Source organism: Pimephales promelas, chromosome 4 (genome assembly GCF_988280905.1).
Source record: "Pimephales promelas chromosome 4, fPimPro1.hap1.1, whole genome shotgun sequence".
Classification (NCBI taxonomy): Eukaryota; Metazoa; Chordata; class Actinopteri; order Cypriniformes; family Leuciscidae; genus Pimephales; species Pimephales promelas.
Window position 1 is genome coordinate 31933090 of NC_142772.1, and position 26815 is coordinate 31959904.

General features: G+C 36.9%; 2 protein-coding genes and 1 long non-coding RNA gene across 3 annotated transcripts; 2 read left to right on the forward strand and 1 right to left on the reverse strand.

Moving 5' to 3' along the window:
- Positions 1 to 320: 320 nt before the first annotated feature.
- ptpa (protein phosphatase 2 phosphatase activator) lies at positions 321 to 10128 on the forward strand. The gene is made up of 10 exons (XM_039658554.2): positions 321 to 450; positions 1303 to 1412; positions 1872 to 1958; positions 2056 to 2181; positions 2427 to 2544; positions 3947 to 4046; positions 4266 to 4390; positions 4621 to 4721; positions 6056 to 6163; positions 8620 to 10128. The coding sequence occupies exons 1-10, from the start codon at positions 408 to 410 to the stop codon at positions 8692 to 8694; spliced, it is 993 nt and encodes a 330-aa protein (XP_039514488.2). The 5' UTR covers positions 321 to 407; the 3' UTR covers positions 8695 to 10128.
- Positions 10129 to 12435: 2307 nt separating this feature from the next.
- On the reverse strand, positions 12436 to 14745 carry ier5l (immediate early response 5-like). The gene has a single exon (XM_039659873.2). The coding sequence runs from the start codon at positions 14571 to 14573 to the stop codon at positions 13665 to 13667; it is 909 nt and encodes a 302-aa protein (XP_039515807.2). The 5' UTR covers positions 14574 to 14745; the 3' UTR covers positions 12436 to 13664.
- Positions 14746 to 18523: 3778 nt separating this feature from the next.
- Positions 18524 to 23218, forward strand: LOC120469332 (uncharacterized). The gene is made up of 3 exons (XR_005620362.2): positions 18524 to 18916; positions 20213 to 20356; positions 23095 to 23218. It is a non-coding gene; the product is annotated as an uncharacterized LOC120469332 (long non-coding RNA).
- Positions 23219 to 26815: the final 3597 nt, after the last annotated feature.

Here is a 26815-nt window from a genome sequence, read left to right on the forward strand (position 1 = left end):
ATGATCCGAGACATTTTATAAATAATAATAAAAAGTCTTTACTTTATTGTTAAAATCTTTTAGAGCTAAATTTCAAATTCATAAACCAAATTTGCATACTCCAAAGTTCAGATGAATTTTTGTAGTCCTAACAGTATTTTTTACACTAACGTTTGGTTTTAAGATACAAATACAACTCTACTAAAAATGTATGCGAAAACGTTTAATTATTTTTGTACTGGTGCTATTTTTATTGTAATTTTTACTATTATGTACATGAAATAATAAATTAAATGTTAATAAACGTAAATGTTCATATTATGAATTTTGCATTAATAATCTTTCTTACAACAATTTACATTCGCTGATTATGTTTAAAAAAATATTTTACGCGAAACTGCGGGTGAGAGTTGAAGGGGCGTGTTTTCATGTTCAACACAGTAAACATGGCGGAGACCGAGCAGTCGTCAGGTAATTCACATCAAACAGATATTAATTTAATCACGGATAATTTAGAAACGAACATACCAATAATATCAAGACTATTATATAAGTTGTTGTTCTGTTCCTGAAGCGGTGAAAGGGACGTGCGCGTGTGCAGAAAAAAGCTTAGTTGTGTGTCTCGCCGCGCCTCATGTTATGAGTCCATGATAGTCTGACAGACCCGTGACGTGCACTTAAATATTTATGTTATTACGCATTATATGCGACCATATGACCCAAAGTTATTATTTCTTTGCTATATTCATTTACTTAGAATGCTTTTTGAAATATATTTAGTGAAATAATGGGCCCAGAGTTTGAACACTTTTAGTTTCAAAGTTGGCTAACTCATCTGTAAAAAACTAAAAAAAAACTAAAAAAAAAAAAAAAAAAAACCCTCTTACTCAATGCATTACATTAGAGGCTCTCATAAGAAATGGCTCTAGTCTAGATGACAAAAACCCAATCAAAACATGGATCAGAGCCTGTGGAATGAGTAAATGTTTAGAAGCAATGCATGTGTGATTTTGTCAATCTTATCTATCAAGGAAAGCTTTAATATTTTTTTTTCTCTCTAGAGATTACCCATACAAATACAGGGATTGTAACCTTATGGTTTGATGATGATGGTTACTTTTTATTGAAATATATATTAGTTAAATGCATATGTATTTTAGATAATAAATATATTCTAAAATAGTTTAGAATTGCAGAAACCAAATTTAACTAAGTTCTTATCAGATATTTTAGTGCTTATTAGTTGTATAAATAAAATAGTGTACTTTGACTCAAAATTGTGTTGTTCATCTTCATGTTCATATTTTTTTGTCACATGCACAGGCTCCTCCCACGAGGATGACAAGCCTCCCAGTACTGTCAATTTCAACTTCATAGTGCCAAAGAAGGAGATCAGCATGGTGCCTGATATGGGGAAATGGAAAAGATCACAGGTATGTTGTACAACCCACTATGAGACGTTGCTACATTGAGAGATCACTTTCATTCTCTTTCTCTCGTATCCCTAGAGTTTAAAGATAATAGCAGGAAGCTCTATTGTTTTTAGTACAGTTAGTTGCAGCACCTTTACATTTTATTTCTAATAATCATGAGAACCTCTGCATACACTATTCCCATTTAAGGTACGTTTCCTCCTTACCTTAGAAGTGTTGGAAATACTGAAATTAAAAACACTGGCCTGGAAAGAGGAGTTTTATTCTATTGTCAGTAGGTGACTCACTGACTCACAGTGGCAGTCTTGTTGAGATCACACAAACAAATGAATGATTTCAAGTTTGAGTTACTAACCTTTGTTTATATAGTGTTTTTAATACTCATGGTGCTTTTCAAATCATGAACATCTAAACAAATATTTACATTTATTTGAGCAAGTTTCTGTTTTGTGTAAGTAGGCATATGCAGACTACATGGGATTCATTCTGACCTTGAATGAGGGTGTGAAGGGAAAGAAATTCACATGTGAATACCAAGTGTCTGAGGTGGGTCACTATCCTGCTTCTCTCCTGTTGTAACAGATGAAGTAACCTGGCACATATGCTCATAGAAATGTGCTTGCGTACTTTTCTTTGATATTAGACAGTGGAGAAGTTGCTTGCGATGTTGGGAACATTAGATCGCTGGATTGATGAGACGCCACCTGTAGACCAGCCTTCTCGCTTCGGCAATAAAGCTTACCGCTCATGGTATGCCAAACTGGAGCAGGTAAGCACTCGTATGAAATTAGGAATGTATGCCTTCAAACTGTTATAACTTAATCACAGTGCCTTCAGAAAGTATTAATCCCCATTTGATTATTTCTGTAAATTCATATCGAACTTTTCAGGGCAGTATTGTATTGGTTAAGGGAAAAGCTTTTTCATTGCGTTGTATCATTTGTTCTATGCTGTTTTGTATGTTAGGGCAGTTGTTTTGAGGTTAAACGATGTAAAAGTGTTTTGTGTGTGCAGGACGCAGAGACACTGGTCATGGCCATTCTGCCGTCAGACCGTCATGATGCCGCTCCAGAGATAGCCGTCTACCTAAAGGAGTCTGTAGGCAACTCCACCAGGATTGACTATGGCACAGGTTAGTTGTCTTTTAAGAGAAATGATGTCTGAGCTTTTCTCACTTTAATGTGTTATTCCAGTAAATTCAACTGTCACAGAGAGAATGATAAAGACCAAAGCGTGAATTATACTTATTTTTAGCTGAGAAAAGTCTCTGGATAAATGGACATTTTCTATTGACTCTATTGGTGTGTTTACACAGTTATTAACATCGTAAATATTGGGTGCTTTTTAATTGGTAATTATAAAATAATCTTTATATTAACTGGCTTTCTATTAATACAATACAGTGATTGACAACCATCTGTGGACTCCCAGTGGTTTGCATTGTTGTCAGTTTAATGTTAAGTGATTAATTTACACCAAAACAAAAGATAACTTGAATGCCTTCGTCACCAAAAACAATATTTGCCTTAAATTTCATATTGAACTCAGACAGGCTCATTTTCTGTCAGTTCTTTTTCTTGAAGTGGAGTGTTTGGAAACAAAAGATTGTGGGTGATTGAAGGACACAAAGAAAACACTTGATGCATCTGTCACAATTAGCTTATTTCCAAGGATCCTTCAAATCTGGCCTTCATCGGCAGCCGAGAAATGCACCCATGTATACGTTTTTTTATTTTCATTTTTTTTTTTAAATGTAATGTACATTCAATTTATACTATTGCTTGGTTTCACAAAAGAAGCTTAGGTCATTCACAGACTACAATGCATGTTTGAGCACTGACATATCTTAAAATATGTCAGTGCTATTGTTTTGTCTCAAGATTCACAACAGTAGTGTTCTTTTCGTTTATAAACGAAGGCCTAATCTAAGCCACGTCTGTGAAACCAGGCCTATACTTAGTTAACCTAAACAAGTTAATACTACTGTCTGAGTGTTTCTAATAAAATGGTTGATGAAGTATATATATTTTAGAGTTGAAACTATGGGTTTTGCTATTGGAGCAAATGGGAATGCAAAAAAGTATTTTTGTTATAGTTACCTCAGAAATGTAAAAAAGTGTCCTGTATCCATGAAACTGTCAAATTATCGATTTGAATATAGTTTTTCCCAATCCCCACTAGAGGGTGCTGTTGAAACACAAAACAGTTGATTTAAATTATTACAAACCTTAAACACACAAAACAGTTCTTGTTTCGTTGAAAGTCTGGCATGAGTCTTTTTGTGAGAATAATTAAAAGATCCCCATCATAAGAGTCATTCATTTGTTAATTTAATTGTAGCCGGCAATATAAATAGAATTGTCTTGCCATTATTTTGTGATACAATACAATTTTATCACATTCAATTCAGACTGTAAGCTCACAAATTAGGCAAAAAAAAAAAACAGTGTCTTTTGCTATGGCGCTTTAAAATGAGCAGTTGGAAATGCTGTTTGCATTATTTCGCATAAGTCGTGACATGTTTCTGTGTGCAGGTCATGAGGCTGCATTTGCTGCGTTCCTCTGCTGTCTTTGCAAGGTGGGAGCTCTGCGCATGGAGGACCAGCTGGCCATCATATTTAAAGTTTTTGACAAGTTAGTGGCTCTTTTCGCTTCACTTCTGATTTTGAATATAACCTTTCATTGTTCTCAGGTTAGATCTGCAACCACCAGCAACTTCACTAAACAAGTTTGCACTTTACTGTGCACTAAATACCAACAAAGTAATTTTGTCAGTGTATTTTTCTGTTGTGTTTTGTTGTTGATGGTGTGAAGAACTCATTTGCATCAAGCATTTTAATCTTATTGGTGAAGGTATCTGCTAGTGATGCGCAAACTGCAGAAGACGTATAGGATGGAGCCGGCTGGGAGTCAGGGTGTGTGGGGCCTTGACGACTTTCAGTTTCTCCCCTTCATATGGGGGAGCGCACAGCTCATAGGTAACGGCTCCGTCTTCGTTGTCGGGTTTGGCTCTTATTCTGTAATGTTTAGCATTAATTGTTTCCTGGTGGGAGATTTAGTCTTTAACAAGACCAAGCTCAGCTATTTACAGTTATATTTTTGAATTGGTTAAATCATAAATGATTGTTGCATGCAATGACAACAATGGAGACACCTAGTGGTCACATTAAGTTACTGTTTGCTGTGTCTGTTCATCCATTGTGTGCAGACCACCCAACCCTGGAGCCCCGACACTTTTTGGAGGAGAAGGCCGTAAACGAGTACCACCATGACTACATGTTTTTGGAGTGCATTAAATTCATCAATGAGGTGTGTGTCATCTAGCATCTGGTCATGTTTCGAGCGTGAGATGGTCATTTTTCATTTTATTTTCATTTTGTTGGGAGGATGAAATTTTGTTCACACACAAACAGAAACTCATGCCTTCCATTCATGTACAAACATACAATATATAGCTTAAAACTTTCTCTCTCTCTCTCACTCTCTCACTCAGGGAGGTTGTATTTGGACTCCACTCACATGAGTCATTTCCTTCCTTCCCTGCACGTTGTTGTGAATCACTCCTAAGGCCCCTAGGGCCCACCCCCTCCTTTCTCTTTCTTTTCCTCTCCCTCTCTCCTTCCTTCTCTCTATTCCTCTGTTAGGGGCTAGTAGGTCTCTGGAAAGTCCGGCTTGACGAGAGCAGTGTGTGTGTGTGGACTAAAGCCACACAGCACTGCCATTCATAAAGTGCTCTTTCCCGAGGGCAGCACACCAGCCCCTCTCTTTCATAAACTCTCATGAAAAGGCCTCATAGTACAGTGACTTGATGATGATATGTTAATTACCACCAGTACTGAATACTTCATTATCTTTTGAAGATATTGTCATAATTCTATTATTATTTTGCTTAATTTACACACATAAACCATGGTTCAAAAGTTTTGGGTCAGTAAGATTTTTCTAAATAAATAAATACTTTTATTTGGCAAGGATGCATTAAATTGATCAAAAGTGACAGTAAATACATTTATAATGTTACAAAAGATTTCAAATAAATGCTGTCCTTTTGAAATCATCAGAAGGATCATGTGACCAACTTTGCAATCACTGAAATAAATTACATTTGAATATATTGAAGTAGAAAACAATTATTTACAACTGGAATAATATTTCACAATGTAACCGGTTTACCATAACCATTTTATTAAATGCAGGCTTGGTAAGAATAAACTTTCCAAAACATTTAAAAAAAATCTTGCTGACCCCAAACATTTAAACAGTAGTGTATGCTTTTTTTTATTACATTTTTTTGAAACATTAATATATGTTTCAAACTTTTCAGTGTTCCTTTTTTTTTTTTTTTTGGTTAAGTAGTGTTTTTGCTAATATTAGTTTACATTTATTTTTACTGTCATTATATATTTTTGCCCCTTTTTTCCGGGCTGTGATCAACAGACACAAGTACACTTATAGTTAAAAGTGAAATTCAAGTATCTTATTCTAAGCAGTATTTTTAAGTTTCCATACACCTCAAATTAATCACATTTAAAAAAACTCTGAGATGTTTGTGCATTTCAAAGTGCTCCATTAAATCGAGCTTTAATGTTGCTGATTGTACATTATAGGTCTCCTTAATCACTGTGTATATTTTCTTTCTTTAGATGAAAACAGGCCCATTTGCCGAGCACTCAAATCAGCTTTGGAACATCAGCGCTGTGCCTTCTTGGTCCAAAGTCAATCAAGGTCTTATACGAATGTATAAAGCAGAAGTAAGTAGCATGCGGTTGTAAACACTAATACATGTTAGGAGTTTTTGATGTTGTAATATATTTAATTTGGTGGGATACTGATTCTTATCTAGAGTATGTAAATGGTACATTTGGCAGTTAGAGAACTAAATCCTTTTTTATCATAACAGAAAAAATATGAAAAACAACAAAAAAAGTCTAACAGTCTATTTAGAAAGGAAAATTGCAAGATACCCACTTATACAATCTGCATGGGACATTTATAAATGCCAAGCCAGAGATTTTCGGTTGTTCTGTGAAGTTTTGAGACCGGAGCTGAAAGAGTTAATAGGGCAAGCATTTGTGTTCGAGGGGAAGAACCGCGTGCCCCACCCCCTCCTCCAAAGCCCACATCCTGTGTTGTTGAGAAGACTCCGGTGCTCCCTCCTCCTCCTCTCCTCTCAGCACAGAGCGAAGCTGAGGGGCCAGTCTGTCTGCAAATTCCCCTCCTCCTTCCCTCTCTCTCTCTTTCTCTGTCTTCCCCACCCCCGTATATATCACACTCTCGTTCTCTCTTTGACTCCGTCTGCCATGGACTCATGACTATTACTGATGTCTTTCAAGTTAAATGCTAAGAGAGTATGAAAGCTATGTGGAAGTGTTATGTATGAAAGGTTTTAATTCTGTATCTGAGCGACATTTCAATGTGCTTTTGTCTAAATTTCACTTTTTTTGTACATTGAAATAAATGAGAGGCTTTTCCTTCTCGTCTCCTTTGGCCTTACATGTAGTTTGTAGATATACTTTATAGTCAATCCTAGACTTTTATTCAGTAAGCGCGCATTAAACTGATCAAAAGTGACTGTAAAGACTTGTAGGGCTGCCCCCAACTAAAGATTTTCCTAGTTGACTGTTAGGGTATGTTTACACGGAAAGGATTCTGAAGAGAAAACACAAAAGTGGTGTTGCCTCATCTTTTTTTTATTCTGCGTTTAGACGAGCGTTTTGTGTGGGAAATCCGCGTGCAAATGGAGACGCAAAAGTGTGTGAAATTCAATGTAGTATGCACTTCAGGCGGCTAGGAGTGCATACTACAACACCACCAAGTCCACGCGCCTGCGTACAACTTTCACCGTCAAGCAGACTTTTGCGTTTTTACCGTTTACACGGGAACGCGGCGGCGGAGCGTTTTTAAGATTTTCACTCTTGAGGGTGGTTTCACTTTTTTTGCACATCCGATAAAATATTTTTAAGTTTTCACCCGCGAGCGTTCTCGTGTAAACAGGGCCTTAAGTCGTTCATTTAAGCCATCAGTCGATTAGTTCGGGAGAAATACTAAACCTGGGAGACCATGAGTATTTAAAATATAAATTAAGTGCTCACGTGTACGCATACACCTTGCCACTGTGACAAAAATCGCATGAACTTTTCTGAGATCAAACAAAATAAATACCCTAAAATATAAATAAAAGCCTTATATTTAAAAAAAGACATTTAACCAAAATGTAGGATATAAATTATTAACAAGCAAATAAACACTTAATAGAGAAATATCAGTGTGATCATAATCAGACAGACAAGTAGCCTTAACATTGAATGAAAAATCAGTTTTTCAGAGGTCAGAATAAAAAATAAAAAAATACATTAAGCCTATATAAAAACAAATAAATAAATAGCAGCAAACTGACCGTTACTCCAATCTCAGTCTTCTCATATTGTGAAAAAGGGACACAAGTTTGTCCACGTTGTCTTGACACTGTTTTTTGAGAAGATGCGCTCTGATGGCGTGGACGTTCAGTTAATCATGTTGTGTGTAAAGCTCAACATTTAGGTTCCACACTCCACACAAACACTTGGATATTTGCCTAGGTTAACGATAGAGTGAGCAGCCATGTGAAGTGCTATAAGCTACTACTTGCATGTTTTATATGATAAGTGATGTTTGGGGTCGCACGTCATCTTTTTTTTGGTCATTCTTTACCCTCTCATAATGTTCCCACAGTGTTTTGGATTTTCTGCCTGAAATATTATCTCATGGACCAGCCGTTAACTCTCTGTCACTGCGTGACTTTGCCAATTCCTGTGGAGTTTTTTTTTTGTGACTAACCGACTGATTCAGATTTAGACGACCGAGTCTCTTGTCAACTAACCTTTAGTCGACTATTAAAACCCTAAAGACTTGTGATGTTGAAAAAGATTTCTATCCAAATCAAAATATTAGAATTATTTTTTTACAGTATTACTGTTAATTCTGTATTTTTGATTAAATAAATGCAGCCTTGGTGAGCGTAAAGGACTTCTTTCAATAACATAAAACAAATCTTACTGACCCCAAGTCTTTGAACAATTGGGTTTTTTAGAAATGTACATTTGTATATTTATAGTTTCATTCATTTTGGACGCCATGGCATTAGACATTTTGAAAGCTTGTAAATCTGTTCTCTTGCTTGTAGAGTTGATTGATTCTAGTTAACTCTTTGTCTGTCGCCCTCTCACAGTGTCTAGAAAAGTTCCCTGTCATCCAGCATTTCAAGTTTGGCAGCCTGCTCTCCATCCAGCCAGTTAAACCATGAGAGACAACAGAAAGAATCCGCACCTTGTCAGAGAGGACAACCAAAACTCTGCCTATGGACGAACGCACTTCAGTTCCAGTAGTATGCATTCTCTTCAGCAGAGGTGTTTGGTCTTAATCTTGCAGATCTACTTTTCTTGGAGAGTTCAGTCCCAACCCTGCTCTTATACATCCTATCCTCAAATTTGTGTGTGAACCTGAAGACCTTGATCATCTAGTTTAGGAGTAGATGAGTTGAGTTGAACTAAACTCTGCAGGACAGTAGATCTGAACAGTCTACTAGTTGTGCGTATGAAATCCCACTTCTGATATTCCTCCTAGTGATGCAATTTGTCTTTATGGTTTTATTTATCTATTTCCTGCAAGCAGGAAGTTGAACTGCTTCTAAGACACCTGCAGTTATACATTTTCATCTGGATTGGCATTTATATTTATTTATGTGTATATAAAGAACAGAGCTTGTCACAATGAACGGTTGAAGGCTTGGTTTTGGTTTAATGGATTCCATTTCCTGTGTGGAAAAATCTGAAGAATAACGTGTGATTGTGTGTGTGTGTGTGTGCGCGGGTGTTTGTGAGTTTGTGGAGGATCAGTGTCTCAAAAGGCACTTCTTGAGTCACTTGCTGTTCAGTTATGAAAGATCGGCAAGGTATGTGCTTGCTGTGAATGGTTTTGGCAAGTGTGTTTTTTTTACCCATGTAAGACATGTATAAGTTGTCGACCTCTTAAGTTTTACATTTTTGGCTTTTGCTTTTTTATTTATTTTCCATTTAACTAAAAATAGGATAAGTAATTGGTGTGTAAAATGTCAGAAAGACTTAACCCATATAGTTACAGCCACATGTAGCTAATACCATAGTCTTCCGTTTGCTAAGGTAAAGCAATGAATGTGGCTCCACTAGTTTGGCATTATGCTTAATCAGTGAAGCATTTTTGATTTCTAAATGTCATTCTGTGTAAATAAATAGTTTCAGTTTGCTTCAGAACCAACAAAGAGAGGGAGTTAAAATGAATGAAATAGTGCAAAGCTTTTTGTAACTCAAAAGCAGTAAAAGTTTATGCTGTTAGAAACAGGCGAAACATCTATTGACACTTTTTACATGGGCACAAATATAATTCATCCTTCACAGAGTAAGTTTTCGTTGTTCTGCACAATAGCAGACTTTAGATTGATTAACTGAAATTCACTTGGATTGAGAATAAAATGTTTGAAATGAGAGGCACCTTAAAACAGAGTATTTAGTTCTGGGCAACTTTTCTGTTGACATGGGTTAACATGGAACAGACCAGGACTTCCTTTATAATAATAACTAAGGGTCTGCTTAGTTTATGTGGTTTGTTGCAATCGGTATCAAATTGTTCTAAATCTGCTATTGTCTGCTAATTGGCTTTTTGAGTTACTTTTATTTAATAAAAAATGTGTTCTGATTTTTGAGATGCAATGGAACTACTGGGTTAATAATAGGACATAACTGGCAATGTTTATTTGCTTCCTAACCACCACAATTAAGTTGTAATTGAATTACTAACATACGTCACAATGTTAGTAATTTACTTACAACTTAATTTTGGTGGTTAGGAAGCTAGTAGAGGGTTAAAAATTTGTGAATTAAGTTTCTTTTGACTGAAATTCTAAGTAGTTTCAGCAGTGTCCTGTTATATGAAAGGCTACAATTCATTTAAAACTGATATATAATTCAAATAAAAGGTTTCATTACCTTGTGTATAAAGAAAAATATATGTATCGTTTATGATTTTGGGGTAAATGGATATATATATATATATATATATATATTAACAAATCTTGATGTTGAAATTAAAAAAATAACCGGTGTATTTATGTAATTTTGTATAAAATAAGCTGTTTTCTGAAGCAAATTAGATTCTTTGGGGTTTACAGAGCTCCACAGTATTTTTTTAGTTGAGTCATTTTCAGTGGTTGGCAAATTCAGCATCTGTCCAGTCACTATCGCCCAGTCTCCCCACTGGGAAGCCCCGCACAGCTTGCTGAGTTATTGACATGAACTCATGTCGAATTTACCCCCATCCGCCCCGCCTCCGCCCCCCTTTTCTATCCAGGTGTATTCACGCAGGCTTCACTGCTGAGTTCAACAGGCGCAGCTGAGATAAGATAAAGATTAAAGTCGTGCCTTTTGTCTTCATTAACATTTGATGTTACCACTGAGCCCGTTTCACAAGGCTGCTCATTTAGGAGAGTGTAAATACAGGCGCATTTAGTATATATCACGTCCACCGGCTAATGAAACACGTGCTATCTATGTGCAAGATTCTGTGTGCGTGTGTAGGTATGTGTAATTGACAGCGCATGGATCCTTCCATCACGTAAAGTGAGAAAATCTGCATTCGTTTCGTGCGCGCGCTCTCCATGGTAGCGTTTCCCGCGTCTGCCGCGCGGAGGAGCTCGCCACACACCACAGACTAGAGTACAGCGGCTGACAAAAAAATAAACGAATATACAAACGGTCTTTTTTTTTATATATATATAAAAATAGATTTGGTAACGTTAGCACGGACACATTTCCTCTAAAATGAGCGTATTCAGAACAAAACCATCAAACGGGTTCAAATAACTTTCACACTCATTAAGCCGACATCTATTTAACCTTGTACAATCATTCAGTTATTTCTAAGACTTGTTCGTCGCATTACAAACCAAACTAGAACGTATTTGAACGGTTTTAAACGCCTCGTCGTAATGTAGTAAACATAAACTACCGAGCGACCAAATTACCTGCGTTTTAGCGACATTTAAGCATGCGCGAAACAGCTACAATCGTCGAAAATGGCTAAGACAACGACCTGACAATAGCCTATGTGTGTTGGACGTTGATGTGTCGGGCGTACTGCGGTGCGGTATCTCAGTCTCAGATTGAGAGGAGTCGAGAGGTTTCGGCTAGAGATGAGAGAGGGAGAGAGAGAGAGACCGGGGAGAGGACAGGGAGGGGAGGGGTGGAGGGGGTTGCAGGGAGCAGCGGATTCGAGGTCAGCCCGAGGTGCCGCTACATAGGCGCTCTAATACCTTCATTCATTGATTTTGAAGAACACCACCATGTGGCATACAGCAGAGATAACACAGTCTGCAAGTTTAGTGAGAGTTTCTGGCTAAACAGTGCGCGCGCCTTGAACACAGTGCCCGCCAATAAGACGTGACGCGTGTGTCAGGCAAAAGTTTGCTTTCATGGTCTTAGCATGCGAAACAATCATTTTAAACGTAGGCTTTACTATTTTGCGTGCTTTGTTTTATTCTATCAATGGTGCGTTGGCTATACCTATTACTTCCCTTCTCATTGATTGTTTTATTCTTGGCCTACAGGTGACAGTTCAATATCTCACAGCCTAATGGCAAATAGGCTATATAAAATTTAAATTTCAGGTGATATAAAACAGGTAAGCAATGCTGAGAATATTTATTTAGTATCTAAAGTCATATGCACAGTTGTTGTCAGTTTGGAGAGTGAAATAGCCTATTTTTTTTGTGAGTGAAACATAAATTGAGTTTGGCCTTGATTAGAAATCAAACTAACCTTAGTGAAGTAGCCTATAGAACAATTGGCAAATGTATAGGCTAATGAATATGACCTCAATTGATACGGTACATGAGATTTATTTCAGATTTATGTATTGCTTTGAGTTAAGCTCATTGTCACCAGATGAGGCCTAAATGTTAGCTTAAATTGACACTCTTGGTTTATCACAAGACACAAAAAGAGGCAATGCAAAGTAAGTTTCATTTTTTATTAAGGTTATAAATTTTAAACAAATACTTTCTAAAACAGTTTTACCCGGTGATATACAATTTAATATGCACAAAAATACAAGAATACCAACAAAATATGGAGAATACGTCTGAAAACGTCTTTAATTCAGTACACATAGTGCTTATATAATGTGAGGACGTATGGCTAATTTATGAGATTGCCTTTTTAGAACAAAAGGTCTAAGTTTGTAGAAAATAAAATCAAACCCACAAAACCAAGCAAATGCTGGCATTATGAATTACTTGTGAAGGCTTTAACTTTTTCTGAGAGTAAGGGGGCAGGAAATGGCTAATGCTGGAGACTTGGTTAGTCAACAAAAATACCTGGCTGGCAGATTAAATCACGGCGTGCATTATGGGAGTTGTAGTGTTAATTAATGGCCCCAACTTTCAGTGTTGATGAGGTGACTGGCATAGGCGAACTACAAACACACACAGAGGAACTGGAGCTGTAGGTCAGTCAGTGCAGTCAACAAAACGCACCAGTCCTCGCCACTTTCACCAGCAAAATTCATAATACAGAAAACAACAAACTCAGACAGGGAGGGGGTTCATATATTGCACCTTCATTAGCCTACTTGATTGCCCTGTATGATATTACAGAATGTAGTCTGTTGAAGCCAGTCCTCTTCCTGTAGCTCTACGTTAACAACAACACGAGCTCAGATATATAGTCTTGTAGTAGTAGCCTGTTCTACTGGTAAACTGGTATAGTCGTTAAAATGCTAGAAAATATGACACGACTGCATAAAGTGTTTTGAGTGAGAAATAAGCGTGCAGTGGGTAGGCTTCTCCGTTTGCAGCCTTTTATTCCCAACATTACATGACTGTAATGTTATTTTACAATACATCTTTGTGAAAGTTCCTGGGAAGGGGAGAGAAAAGAGAAACAATCCACGAGCAACACATTCAGAGACTTTCCATGTTTGTGGCCATAGCTAGCAGTCTGCGTTGGGTTTAAGGCAACGAAATTCAACTTCGTATTAAAACGTTTGCTGTAATATCGACATTTGTTTTAAAGGACAGGACATCACAAGTGGTAGGCTAACCACTGTCCGCCACCCCCACTGAAACGAAACTAAAACAAAGCAAATAAAAAAACGCTTAAATAACTTTGCTGTAAAAATAAAAGTCGATTTGTCTTAGACTCTGTACAATTTCATAAAGTATCTGTATTCGCATTAACCACAGAGTCAAAAGGCTACAATAGCTCTCGTCCAAGCCCCTAAACTCGCCAGGGCTTGTTTGCTACAGAACTGTCCGTTTAAGGCTTGCTCCAAGTCCGCTTGTCTGCTCACCAGTCCCGTAAACCCCGAGCCGAAGATCGAGATGAGGTTGGAAATGTTCGACGTGTCCAAATGCTCCGTGCACACGTATGAAGAGTCCTCGAATTTCGCTCTTTTGCACGGGGTAAAATCCGGCACCTCCTCGATCTCGGACACGTAGTAACCAAAGTCAAGCTTGCGTTTCTTGGCTGGGCTCTGTGCGCCCTGGCAGCACTGTTGGAGCGAAGCGCAGCAGTCCTGATGCAAATACCCGTTCTCTACTGTGGTAACGACATGCGTGTCCAAATCGAGCACTGTAGTTTTGTTGCAGTGCATGTTGTTTACCGGCGAAAAGTCACAGTTGGAAACGGGGTAGGCTTCCGCGCAGCAGCTGCGGTAGAACGAGGGATCCGGAGCTTTGCAGACCTCTTCGCTTTGGAGAGCCATGGGCACCGAGCAGGCGCTGCTGGGCTGGATGTGCTGCACCGGAGGAACCTGGTGGCTGACGGGCAAGAGCGCGCCGCAGAGGCTCGCTGACTCGCTCGCGCTGCCGCAGCAGTCCCCCGTCTGCTCCTCGCAGTCCTCCATCAAATCGAGCGGGTTCAGCTCCTGGATCTCGTTGCAGACGGTCATCACCTCCTCGTACTGCTGCATCCTGTAGATCTCGGCGTACTTCTCGTTCATGTAGACTTGCCTGGCGTTCCTCAGTACATAGGAAACCAGCAGGTTCTTGTGCAGCTTGATTCCTCCTCTCTGCGTACGGGAGTTGTGGATTTTTCGTAATGATATCGAAATTAGACTTTGTGCATCCACTGCACATTCCATGGTGTTGATCATGGTCGGGGTCGTGATGTTTTCCGACCGCTCTGACGAAAGTAACTAACTTTCTTTTAGTCAGAATCGCGATATTTCGTTCGGGGACGAAGGCTTAAGTCAGCTCTGTGGAGAAACATTGAACGTGGTCGTTTCTGCCTCAACGTGTGAGCGAAGGCAATCATTAGCCTGCGCTTGCTGCCATAGTATATATATGGCGAAGAACTTTACGCCCACTTTCCCCTCGGCCAATCAGGGCCTGAGAATATCGTTGAGTGACAAGCAAATTCCACCCAGAGGTTTTGATCTCGTCCAATCATAGAGAGGCGGTTCTTCTGTGCTATTCAAATTCCAAACTGACTTTACCAAACTGGAATGTTCTCATGAGGCGCATTGTACTTCGGAGTGCGTGCTCTTGTCATGTGTGCTGGAGAGACTAGGCTACTTGAAGAATATAACACAAATTTATTCAAATATATGTATTTTTAAATAGGATAAGCTAACAAGTGTGCATTGTAAATTTGACACAACTGAAAAACACTCTGGATTATTTGCAATTTACATGTAACCCATAGAGCATTTGAAATGTTAAATCATTGATCATAAATATAATAATACATTCAAGTAGACTACATCTATTTATATATTATAGCCTGTTTTTATTTCATATGCAGTTTGTAAATGGGAAAACATTATATAATGGAGAATTCAGACTCAAACATATAGCAAATTTAATGAACATATAAACTATATAGCCTTATTCTTCATTCATTGTATGTTTCTCAAATATGCATTACAAAATGTCAAGATGTGGAATATCAATAATCTCAAATAATCCAGATTATATAAGGATAATGATAAAAAAAAAACATCTGAGACTACAGATATTTAGTTAAATATAATGACGGATATTAATTTACCCATTGGTCTGATAGATGTTCATTTATCCCATATCAACAGATGACATTACTGGGGTTCAGGACAAAAAGCTTAAAATGTTTCCCCATCTTTCAACTCAAACTTTTCAACTTTAACTCAATAAAATTATGAAAATCTGAATCTAGATATTCAGTCTGCACACCTGCACAATGTAAAAAAAACAAACAAAAAAACAGACCATTACATTTTCTAAGTATCAGGTTCTTCTCTCTCTCTCTCTCTCTCTCTCTCTCTCTCTCTCTCTCTCTCTCTCTCTCTCTCTCTCTCTCTCTCTCTCTCTCTCTCTCTGTCTCTCTCTATTTCTCACACACTCACTCACTCTTACAAACTCAAATTTTACAGATCTGCATCTTAATATTGCCCTAAAACACCTAACTCTTTACATAAACAAATAACAAACACACAAATGATAGATAAATGTTTATAACAATATTATAGTCATCTATTAAAGACAAAATGGAGTGTGAAAAAAACAGAATAACAAACACACAAATACATAAATGTTTATAACAGTATTATAGTCATGTAAGAGCATGTAAAGACACTGACAATTAAGTTGTTTTACATTTTAAGGTTGAGCTTACGATTTACAATCTTATAAGATTTTAAAAAAATAATAATAATTTCTGTGTTGTATCTGAAGGAATCTTTATAATGATAAGAAGTGATATGGATATAAATCTGCATGTTTAGTTTACTTTGGATTGGCAGTGGGTTTTGAAATGCACAGAAAAGCTGGTACAGTAATGGTATGTAATAATATACAGAAGAGATTTAGAAAATGATTTCAAACTAGTTTGATAATAAACTGCTGTAATGCAGCCATAATGGAGAAGATATATCTTGTACTAAAGAAATACATGCAGATACGTTGGTTTAGACCAAGCATGCAGACATATTAAGATGTTCAAATTTAAGTATTAAAACTTACTTACTACCTAAATCAATTTGGTCCTTTCATGCAACACAGTTGTGTAGCAGTGCATCCATCCACTACATACTATTTTCACACTTAAGACACATTTAAAATGTGAGAATGTCATTGCATTAGAACACAAAATATCAAACCAAGTGGCATCTGCAAAGAAATGATGTAAACTAAAGTTTCATTTTTGTAATAACTTTTAATCATCTAGTCTCAGGGTAATTTCTGGTGGATATATGAAGCCAGTTCTCCTCAATTTCATAGGTGTCCAAGCAGAGTTCATCACATTAACCCAATAAGATTTGAATCGTTTGCCAATATGATGACTTTCTACCTTTGAAAGAACAGCTACATTATATCCTGTTGATTTCCGATTATGCCAAAGGATGTTTAAGACATCAAAATTCTACCCAGATATTTACTGAGTGCAGACTATCAGTCTATTAATGCAGGCTAATTTTGTTCGGGCCTCTAAACATTGAGCGGGATTAAGATGCTTTGCCTCTCTTTTAGAGTCATACCATTCTTTTATATATTCCCTATTATCAGAACTGTATCCGCAGAAGTGACATATCTAAGCAAAAATTTACATCCGTATTCCATCCATCCATCTGAAAACCCCAAACAATCGTATATAGTTTTAAAGTTTAGGCATTCTCACATTTTGTTTTAAGCAGTGGGGTATGGGTGTCACATTCAGTGATTGTGGTGTAAATGGCCTTATAAAACTTTTGTTGGATAATGAATGGATGTTTAAAGCTCAATCAATTTAGGTTTCATTATAATTTAAAATTTAAATTTATTTTAGTTTTTTTTTTAAATATGTTTTTAATCAAAACCCTGTTTATGCATAGATGTCGAATGTGAGCTAAACAAAAGTTGGACATTTTATAGGCCTATGTTGTAATTCTTTTTTTTTCTTTCTTTCTTTTCAATACAAAGATGCTCTATTCCTGCTTGAATGGAATAAATTCATATTCTCATAATGAAATAGCCATGACAAGAACTAACAATTCGGATTTATTCACATATGATTAACTTGAAATTTTATTTGATATATTTTGCTTTTATATTTCATATCTAGTAATTAAATTAGCTACAAAGAATATTATTAATAATTTAAAATAAGTACTGCAACTACTGGGAAAACCAAGAGAGAGGGATAATATAGTATATATTACAAATATATGAAAGGGTATATATAGCACCTTCTAATTTCTCACCTGTATCTAATTTAAGTACTGTTTGTTCATCTTGGCCGCACATATTTGCTTGAAAGGAAAGACTTACAAGATTTACATTCTTGCATTAACACCAGAAATTATAGGTGAATTTGAGAACAAAGTAGAACTGAAGAGCTCTGCTGAATGAGTCGTGAAACTGTCTTTTACGCTGACATAAAAACATTTATTTACAACACATATCCTGTTAAGTCCTAGTCTCACATGGTAAACAGAAGAAGCATAAACACTACTCCAGCGACCGTGAATCGTCAATGATTTCTCTCCAGTTGTGATAGAGGTCACCGTTTTAGTGGCTATAAACTTCCATCATCAGAAAGAAAATTAATGGTCTTTTAAATGATTCATAGAAAATGTAGGATTTACTCTTTTCCTGTTAGTTGAGGTGAGCACCTCTTTCTGGTTGTCTACTACAGGAGATGATTGCTCTTTACCTCAATAACATCCGTCAGTCGGGTCAAAACAAAGATTACAAAAACACGCTCATGCAACAAAATGTATTTGAACATTTTTAATAACTTGATAGAATGTCAAGCATGGATAATAGCTTCAATTTGAATAAAATCACAAATTCCAGTCTTTTACCTTGGAGGTTTATGTTTGTTTAAAAAAAGGTTTATTTAAATAGCCTATTAGGCTACTTTTTTATGTGGACAGACTGCGAAAATATAGCCTACTTTAATAGCCCATTGACATAAGCACTTACTCTAATCATTGTACATGATCACTTTTGTTGTTGTTGTTCTTTTCTGCTGACTCAAATAAAATAAAAAAAACTTAGACATTAACATGATTTTTAAATATAAATTTTAATGAACGTCATTCTAAATTAAAGTGAGAAAAACTACATTCCCCGGTCTTGAGGCGGAGCATTGTGGGATTTGAAGTGTGATTTGCGTTGCTCAGGACACTCGCGGGCATTCTGGTGGCAGGAGGACCAGTGGGTGAAATAACAGGGCGGAGCTTTCCCCGCTTGGCAGATGGATGCCTTGTGAACTTAAAGGCAAAGTAATCAACTTAACATAAATCGCAAGATGCAATTTCCCAGGGTCGGACGCCACCATACGTTCTAGATTGTAGTAGACATCTTTTTGACAATAGTAGCCTAGGCTAACTGATGAGGCAAAAGTAGGTTATATTCTTACATATCTCAAAAAGCATAAATTAATAAACCACGAGGCAAGTGCATTGATCTGTACCATATTTTTCTTAATCGATGTCTGTTAGATTAAGCTACCGGTAGTGCGATGTTGCTTTGTAAGGTAAGATGTTTCTGTTTGTGGATAGCCTGTTTTTTTTTTTTTTTTTTTTTCTGTTTTTTTGTCAAACGAAAAGGAGTTAAGTGTGTTGTTGCTTTGTTACATTTGACCATGTTTTCAAGTGCGCTTTTAAGAGAATAGGCTAGTGATGGTTCACGTCCTTGACAAATAGCCTAAATAAAACGTCAATCCATAGGCTGCTATCTCGTTTTGCGAGTTGGATTATTAGTTTACTGGTCTTTGTTTTTAATGAGAAAGTAGGCTACTCTGTAGCCTACATTCTTGAGGGAGAGAGTTTTTAAGTCCAATCTTTAGTCTGTTTTTAGTTTTTATCAGTCTGCTACACAAGCTGTCCCTTCTGCGTTTGGCTGTTGCGCAATTCACTTTCCTTTTTTTGTGTGTGTTGTCTTGAGCAGGAGCAACAGTCAGTGACAACTTACCAAATAAGACTGCATATTCCATACATTCACGTAACATTTTTGACTGATTCTTTGCAGACGTATTTTTAGCCCGGGTTCACAAATTGCATTTTATTTCCCCTTTAAGAGCACGAAATGTGTTGGGGGGGGGGGAGGTGTCAAGCCCAGAGGCTGAATTTTGGCCAATTAAAGTCGCCGACCCCCTTTGCAACACGTCAGCCCGCTAAGGGAGGGCTCTGAGCGTGAGCAATGTGTGCGGTTTCCAAGGCAACCACTTGTCCTGACCTCCCCATCCCCATCCTCCTCAGGCAAGATTGGTTTCCATGGTAATGATTGTATCTCCCCGCATGTTTCTATTCCCGTAAAGCAGGCTGAGTTAACGGTCGGAAAGTAGCCTGCTTTCCTCCAAAGTCTATCGGACAATTTACATTTGCATTAGTTCTGCACGAAAATGTGATAATATGAACATAGGCTACGTGATAGGCTATACAAGGCAGGGTAAACCCATTATGTGTTTATTTTCACCAACCTAGATAACGTAACGCCAGATACATACAGAGTTAAAAAAAAACATAAATTAGTTGTGAAATACGCTTGAAATGGTCAGGCTCATTTCAGGCTGGCTAATACTATTCTCATATGTATGGGAATAAATACACCGAACACATTTAAGGATCTAATTCATTAAAAATAAAGCGCCCTGCTTGCAGTGCACAAGGTAGCAGGTAGGTCGTTTTTTTTTTTTTTTTTTTTTTTTTTTTTTTTTTGTAGAATCAACGACTTTTTTAAGAAATGTTTGAGAGTTGATGTCATATGTGACAAATGAACTCCCTGAGCAGCCTCTCCTGTCTGAGCCTTTCTAGCTCTTCTGGAATTTCAGCTTCCTGTAACCTGTTGAGACTCATCTGCATGCCACGGACCGAGGGTGTGTTCACTCTTCACCAAAGGGATGGGGTGAGGGGAGGGGAACTGGAGATATACAGAGAATGAAAGAAAGAGGGAGCTGTATCTCTCCCTCACACAGGTACACACACACACACACACACTCACACAAACTCTTTTTTTTCTTGCTCTTTTTATCTCCAACACAGCACACACACACACACACACACACACACACACACACACACACACACACACACACACACACACACACACACACACACACACATAGCTAGTATTAAGATATTTGCCTCATATACTTCTTTTTGTAAAGAATGCACGACATTATTGATGTCCTGCTATCTTTTATTTATTATTGGCTACATTTGAAGCCAAATGAGTTTAGTAGTATTTTACTAGTAGTCCCTATTAAATGTTACGTGGTTTCTTCGAACAACATAGCCTATGGTGTTTAATTTCTTTTCAGTTTTATCGGTAACACTTTACAATAAGATTTCATTTGTTAGCATTCCGTCCCCTTGGAATTATAAGGTTCTATCTGACATTTTTGTCAAAATTGAGTTATTCTCATATTCTTATTCTGTGACAATTTATTTACATTATGTGATGTGTTTTGTACATTTAGGGTCCCTGTTATTTTTATGTTTGAAAGAAACTTGTTCCCCATACACATTTTCCTATATGGAATGCAAAAACTTTGAGGCTCAATATCTCAAAACTGTTCAGAACGCAGAACCTTATAATTCCAAGGGGGCGAAATTTAGTTAATGTGTTACAAGTGAGCAATACATTTGTTACTGTATTTGTTAATCTTTGTTAAAGTTAACAAATACAGCTGTTAATTGTTTGTTCATGTTTCACAGTGCAATAACTAATGTTTACAAATACAACTTTTGATTTTAATAATGTATTAGTAAATGCTGAAATTAGCATTAATAAAGATTAATAAATGAAGTGCACTTCATTAGTTCACGTTAACTAACTAATGAATATTGTAAAGCATTACCATTTTATCTTTGAAGTTACTCTTGATATTTTGGTGGCTAAGGAATTATGATTTTGTATCAGATTATATTCATCAAAACGTCTGTCAGTCACATACCAAATTAATCCAATTTAATTGAATAAAATAGAAAAATGAGCAGAAATCATCAATACAAGTTTTTCAGAGCTGTCAATATGAGCAGGAATTTCTACAAAATGTATTTTTTTCCCTATAATTTATGTTTTCAAAAGTTTATGTGCGTACATCTTATTAAGTCCAAGATCCTTTATTTCTGAATTTAACTCAGAAGACTATGTGTGCACCGTTGAAAAACAACAACCATCTTAAAGGCCAGAAATAGGGGTTTTCTTTGGCTCTGTCCTTGATCTGGTAATCAATTTCATTGATTTTAACATGAATGACCGACTTGGTTCAGACCAAAGTGCACATAAGGACCCGAAGGATTTAAAAAAAAATGCACAGACTTCGCAGTATTTTTTACTTTAGTGAGAATATCATCTGGTTTCATTTAAAATAAGACTTAAACACGGCTGTAGTTTTGTGTCTCGCATTGCCAGGAATGATTCTCCTCACTACCCTCTACAGTCGAAGGGGGGTGCATTTTTGATGGCTTCTAGGTGGATGGACATTGGTACGCGCGCACGGACGCATTCACGTGGAATTCAACCAATATAATTTAGTAGGCCTATAAATATAAGCAAGTAAACAAAACAAAAGTAGGCTATTTAAAATGTTCCATATTAACGGTAAATGTTTACATGTAGCCTAACAATTAGGGCTATTTTAGGTGAAGAACGCAATTGTTTGTTTTTTTGTTGTTGTTTTTTTTAAACGCCCTATGAGCAAACATATCGTAGAATTGGGTCTTAAAATATTTTTCAAAACATATTATAATAAACAAAATACGTTCTACAGTCCGGTAGCGACATAAGTTAAATGTTCCACATGTCAGGATGCATGTTTGACTTGCGTGCCTACTCCTCCCTCCAGCGCAACAGAGCTTGCGCGGGCTCGCCCACGTGTGCGCGCTGCAGGGTGACATCGGAAGACAGAGAGGTTGTGCTGCAGCGTGCAGTACTTTTGAAGCATATGAGCGAATTCGCTGCAAATGTTTTACCTTTCTCTATACTAAAATTATTATCAGTCCTTTTCCACAGAAAAGTGAACGCCCGTGGAAGTGTCAAGGTACATAGGCATTCTCAAGAGTGTAGCTTGTGCCTTATTTGTATCCTTCAGCAGCTTGTGTGCGTCATGAATCCAATGGCTGGTGCCGTGGTGACACTTAGCGTTGATTTCGAGGTTCGCCTGCTAATGCTCTCCTGCAGAGGGCCCATTTCTCCTTGAAGTGCTTAGACCGCTGTGTGTGTGTGTGTGTGTGTGTGAGAAATATTAGAACTAACAATTTCCCCCTGAAAATGCAAGCATCAAATCAGCTCTGCCAATAATTACATGCTCAAAAGGCCAAAAAAGAAAAAAAAAGAAGAGATATAAACAGAATATTTTTATTTTTTTAATAGCAGTATATATATCCACATGTAAGCCGGTTCTTTATTAAAAATATATATTTCTAAAAAATCGATTATATAGAAATTAATGGTTATTTAATTAAAGTAATTCTAGAAAGATAATGTGAATTCAAAATTGCATCTTGCGCTTTATGCCAGCTTTTTCAAAATATTTTTTTTCTTTATTTGTATTTTATGTTTATGAGAATACATCATTTGACAGTCTGAAAACATTATGAACAATATTCATCTTACATGAGAATTTAGATTTTCAGTCTTGTGTTTTCTACATTAGTAAACATTTTCCTTTGTTTCTCATATGTTCTTTGTGTCTTCTTATACATATAGGCTACGCACACAAGCTCAGTCGTACAGCAGTATGTTTGGAACGAAAAACAAGAGTGGCCTGCTCTCCTTCAGAAACGTGCAGTGTTGGTTGCCGCTGTAGGGAGTGTCTCTGTACTGAGGAAACTCTTCTCAGGAAGTGGCGTATGGGTTAGTTACATGTGCAGTCAACTCTTCATACACCCTCTACTGGTGTCCACTCTGTCACTCTCCTGGTCAGTGTAGGCTGTTACCTTACAGAAGGCAAGTGAGAGGGGAATTGAGAGCGTGTTTGTATAGGCAACAATTGGTTGAATTATGATAATGTTGAAATTTTTTTTTAAAGTTAAACAGACTGTTACTTAATAATTTTTGAATGTAATTTTTTTTTTAATTACTTTGACTCCAATTATTGTCCCTCATCAGTTTCAGGCCAATATTTGAAAGAGGACTGAAATGTTAGTGAAATGCTGGTCATGAACTGCATTTAAAAAAAGAAAAACATTTTATAATGTTTTCTGAAGTTCACTTAAACTGTAAAAAAAAAGCCATAATTTAGTAATAAAAGGCCAATTCTATCCTTATTTTATCTTTTAGATGCATGTCTGCTGTGAGACTTCGATTTTAACGCCCATTGGCTAACATCTTTGTTTATGAACTAAGTATTACACATGTAGAACTTTTAGCAGTCGAGATTAAAGTCCCCATGAAATAGAATTTTTTTGGCATTTAGTAGTAGTACGAATATGTTAGCCTTATCTATAATCGTTGGCATAATCTATAATCTAGTGTGCTATAAAACAATTACAAAATTCACATTTAGAAGATATAAGCATTCAAAACTTAGTCTCTCACTTTCTGTCGTCTAGAATCTGCAGCGCCCCGCACACTGCATTATAAATAAATGCTGAAGCTGTGGCTAAAATTGGTCACTTATTCACACATTTACTATTTTCTACATGGTGAATGGCACATTGTGCACTTTATTGGGGAAAAGGAACAATTCAGACAGTATAAATATGCTTTCCATTGAGGTGAATGAAGTCTGGTTTCACGTTAGTGTCAAGTGAACCGCCGCAGCCGCACACAGTTTGCTTTGGACCTGAGACGCGATGGCACAGAGCCGATCATATGCGAGTCGGCGCAGATCAGTAAACGTATTGGACCCATTTGAATTCTGCACAGAATGCTATATTTTAAAGCAATATTGAGCTTTTTAAATTATTTTTTTTTACAACTTTTGCATCAACGGCTCTGGCCAAGCTGTGATACAAACTAAATGCTATTGGCAATTAAAAAAAAGGGGTGGAGCTGTTCGATATGTCTCACCCTCTTTTCCTGTTTTAGTGGAAATTACATCAACGCATTGAATAATGCTGTGCACGTCTCAAAGCACTTCAGTGGGCCTTTAACTAATGGTGAAAAATGTTGAATATAGCATAATTATAATAGGTCTACTCTGTTGCATGAAAGGTGAGACAGGGATAGCTTTTGGTCGGGGACTCATGGGTAATGGGCGTGCCGAAAGGTGAATTTCTACAACAGAAACTAACCCCTTACCCCACACCACGCCCTGGCAGACATTTTTTGGACCAATGATAAAGACCTTTATCCACGCCCATACCTTCTGTCACACCCATAACTCCAACTTGCAGATACCCACACTTGGGAAACTAATCACTACATCACTAATGTAGAAGTAGTTGATCTGATTCTGCAGAGACGGTCTTTCATTTCACTATTACGTCATAATGTGACAAAATCCAAAATGAGTAGTTTTCCGAGCTTGGTTTTTATTAAAATCTGGTTTTGGACTACTTTTACAACACAATGACATCTTACATATCCAAAAGATCAAGGAAATCTCAATTCTCAATTCACGACCCCTAAATGGCAGGCATAAAAAAGGACATCTAATGGATATAAACAGCCTTTAGCCCTTTTTCTTTTAGTTTTATAGCAGTAACTGTATCCACATGTCAGTAGGTTCTTTTTTTAAAATATAAAGAGTGGTAATTGATTTTATAAAAATAAATGAATGCTTTCAGTTCAATATTTGAGAGAGGACCGAAATGTTAAAATCCAGCGATGTGTCCAGTGCAAAAGGAGCATTTCCTGTTCATAGTTATAAAGCCAAGAGGATTAACGAGACATGTTTGTCTGCTGAGAGAAGTAGAGAGAGGAAGACGGAAAGAAAGAGAGGGGAGGGGGGGGGGGGGGTCAAAAGTAGACAGCATAGTTGTGTTTTTTCACCCTGAAAATAGTTTTGTAGATTTGGGTCTTTCCTGTTGTTAGCAGAAATGCTAAATGTTATATATGTGTGAAAAATTTATATAAATGTGTGCACTTTAAACAGAGAAAATGTGAGACACAGTCTTGGAGTTGGTGGAATCAGGACAAAGAATTTCCTGAACCATGTTCGGGAAATATGGAACACCCGGAATTCCAGGGGTGGGGCCATAGCGAGAGAGAGAGAGCACTCCATAAACAAATACTCCGGCAAATGTTAATCGAACACACATGCTCTCTCTCACGAAGAAGAAGGGGGAGAAAAGGGAGGGAGCGGGTACTTTCCAAGTCTAGAGAAAATCTCCCAGAGTTTGCAAAGTTCTTGTTAATAATGTGCGTCTTATTCTGTTCTGTGAAGAGTACAAAACTATGCCATACTTGCTTTTTAACAACTACCCCTTTAGCCCTTCTGATTGATCCACATCTAAATAAAGCTTAATTTGAGAGAAATAAAATGTTGTTGTAAACATATTCGACAAACTGTGAACTTAAGACCCCAGACCTCATCGGAAATAGATGGACAGAGTTGCGTGCGTCGATATACAGGTGAATGTGAAGCACTCTTTTTATCCCAAATGACTGCCAAAATTAAATGTGTTTTCACCTTTTTCTACAGTGTCAATATCTAAAGCAATTTTCTCAGAGCTTGTGACTGTATATAGAACTCTAGAGTGGGTTGCCTGAATCTAGGGCAGAGAGTAAGTACTCCACTGAAGTCAGCACTTAATGTAGCACTAGTAAGCGCTCTTATTCTCAAATAAGGGACGGCATTCAAAAAAAAAAAAAAAAATTTAAATAAAAGCCTGTAAAGCCTATTTGAATATTTCAAGCATTAAATGTTTCACCTCAAATAATATACTGTGTTATTAGTTTAAAATAAAATGTTAAGAATATTTTTATTGTTAAATAAACTAATTCTTAAAAGCATATTTCACCCCCCAAAAAATGAATTCTGTCATAATTTACTCATCCTAATCACGTTTGTTCTTCCATGCAGTGAAAGTCTATAGGGGGTCAAGGTACTTATTTTTTTTAGATAAAAACAGTTGAAACATTGTTCAAAACATCTTGTGTTATTCAGAAAAAAAGAAAGTCTTCAGGGTGAGTAAACAAAATCTTTAAAAACTATTCCTTTAAGTAACAGCCTTTTGCTAGATTAGAAGAGAGTCCCTGACATAACGTTGCTATGCAACAAAAATAATGACACACACACACACACACACATCAACAGGGGTTATCAGAATAGACTCGTCATGTTTGTTGTGTTTATGTAGGCTATGTAAGTTTTTTGCCTTGGTTATTTCGTATGCGTCCCATGTAAATAGTGTCACATATTTGCATAATAATAATAAAATAATGATACACTGAGTGCTGCATAGTGATATAGCGAGCAGTTTTTTCCCACGCTGTAACTGTTACTATATAGTTGATTTAAGTGTGACTGAAACGTTGGATT

What these genes read in the sequence shown, in the direction of transcription:
- ier5l (XM_039659873.2), bottom strand. Translation starts at nt 14,573, where the DNA reads ATGATCAACACCATGGAATGTGCAGTGGATGCACAAAGTCTAATTTCG.
- ptpa (XM_039658554.2), top strand. Translation starts at nt 408, where the DNA reads ATGTTCAACACAGTAAACATGGCGGAGACCGAGCAGTCGTCAG. An exon ending in GGAAATGGAAAAGATCACAG is followed by an intron (nt 1,413 to 1,871) that starts GTATGTTGTACA and finishes TTGTGTAAGTAG; the next exon opens with GCATATGCAGACTACATGGG. An exon ending in TACGAATGTATAAAGCAGAA is followed by an intron (nt 6,164 to 8,619) that starts GTAAGTAGCATG and finishes GCCCTCTCACAG; the next exon opens with TGTCTAGAAAAGTTCCCTGT.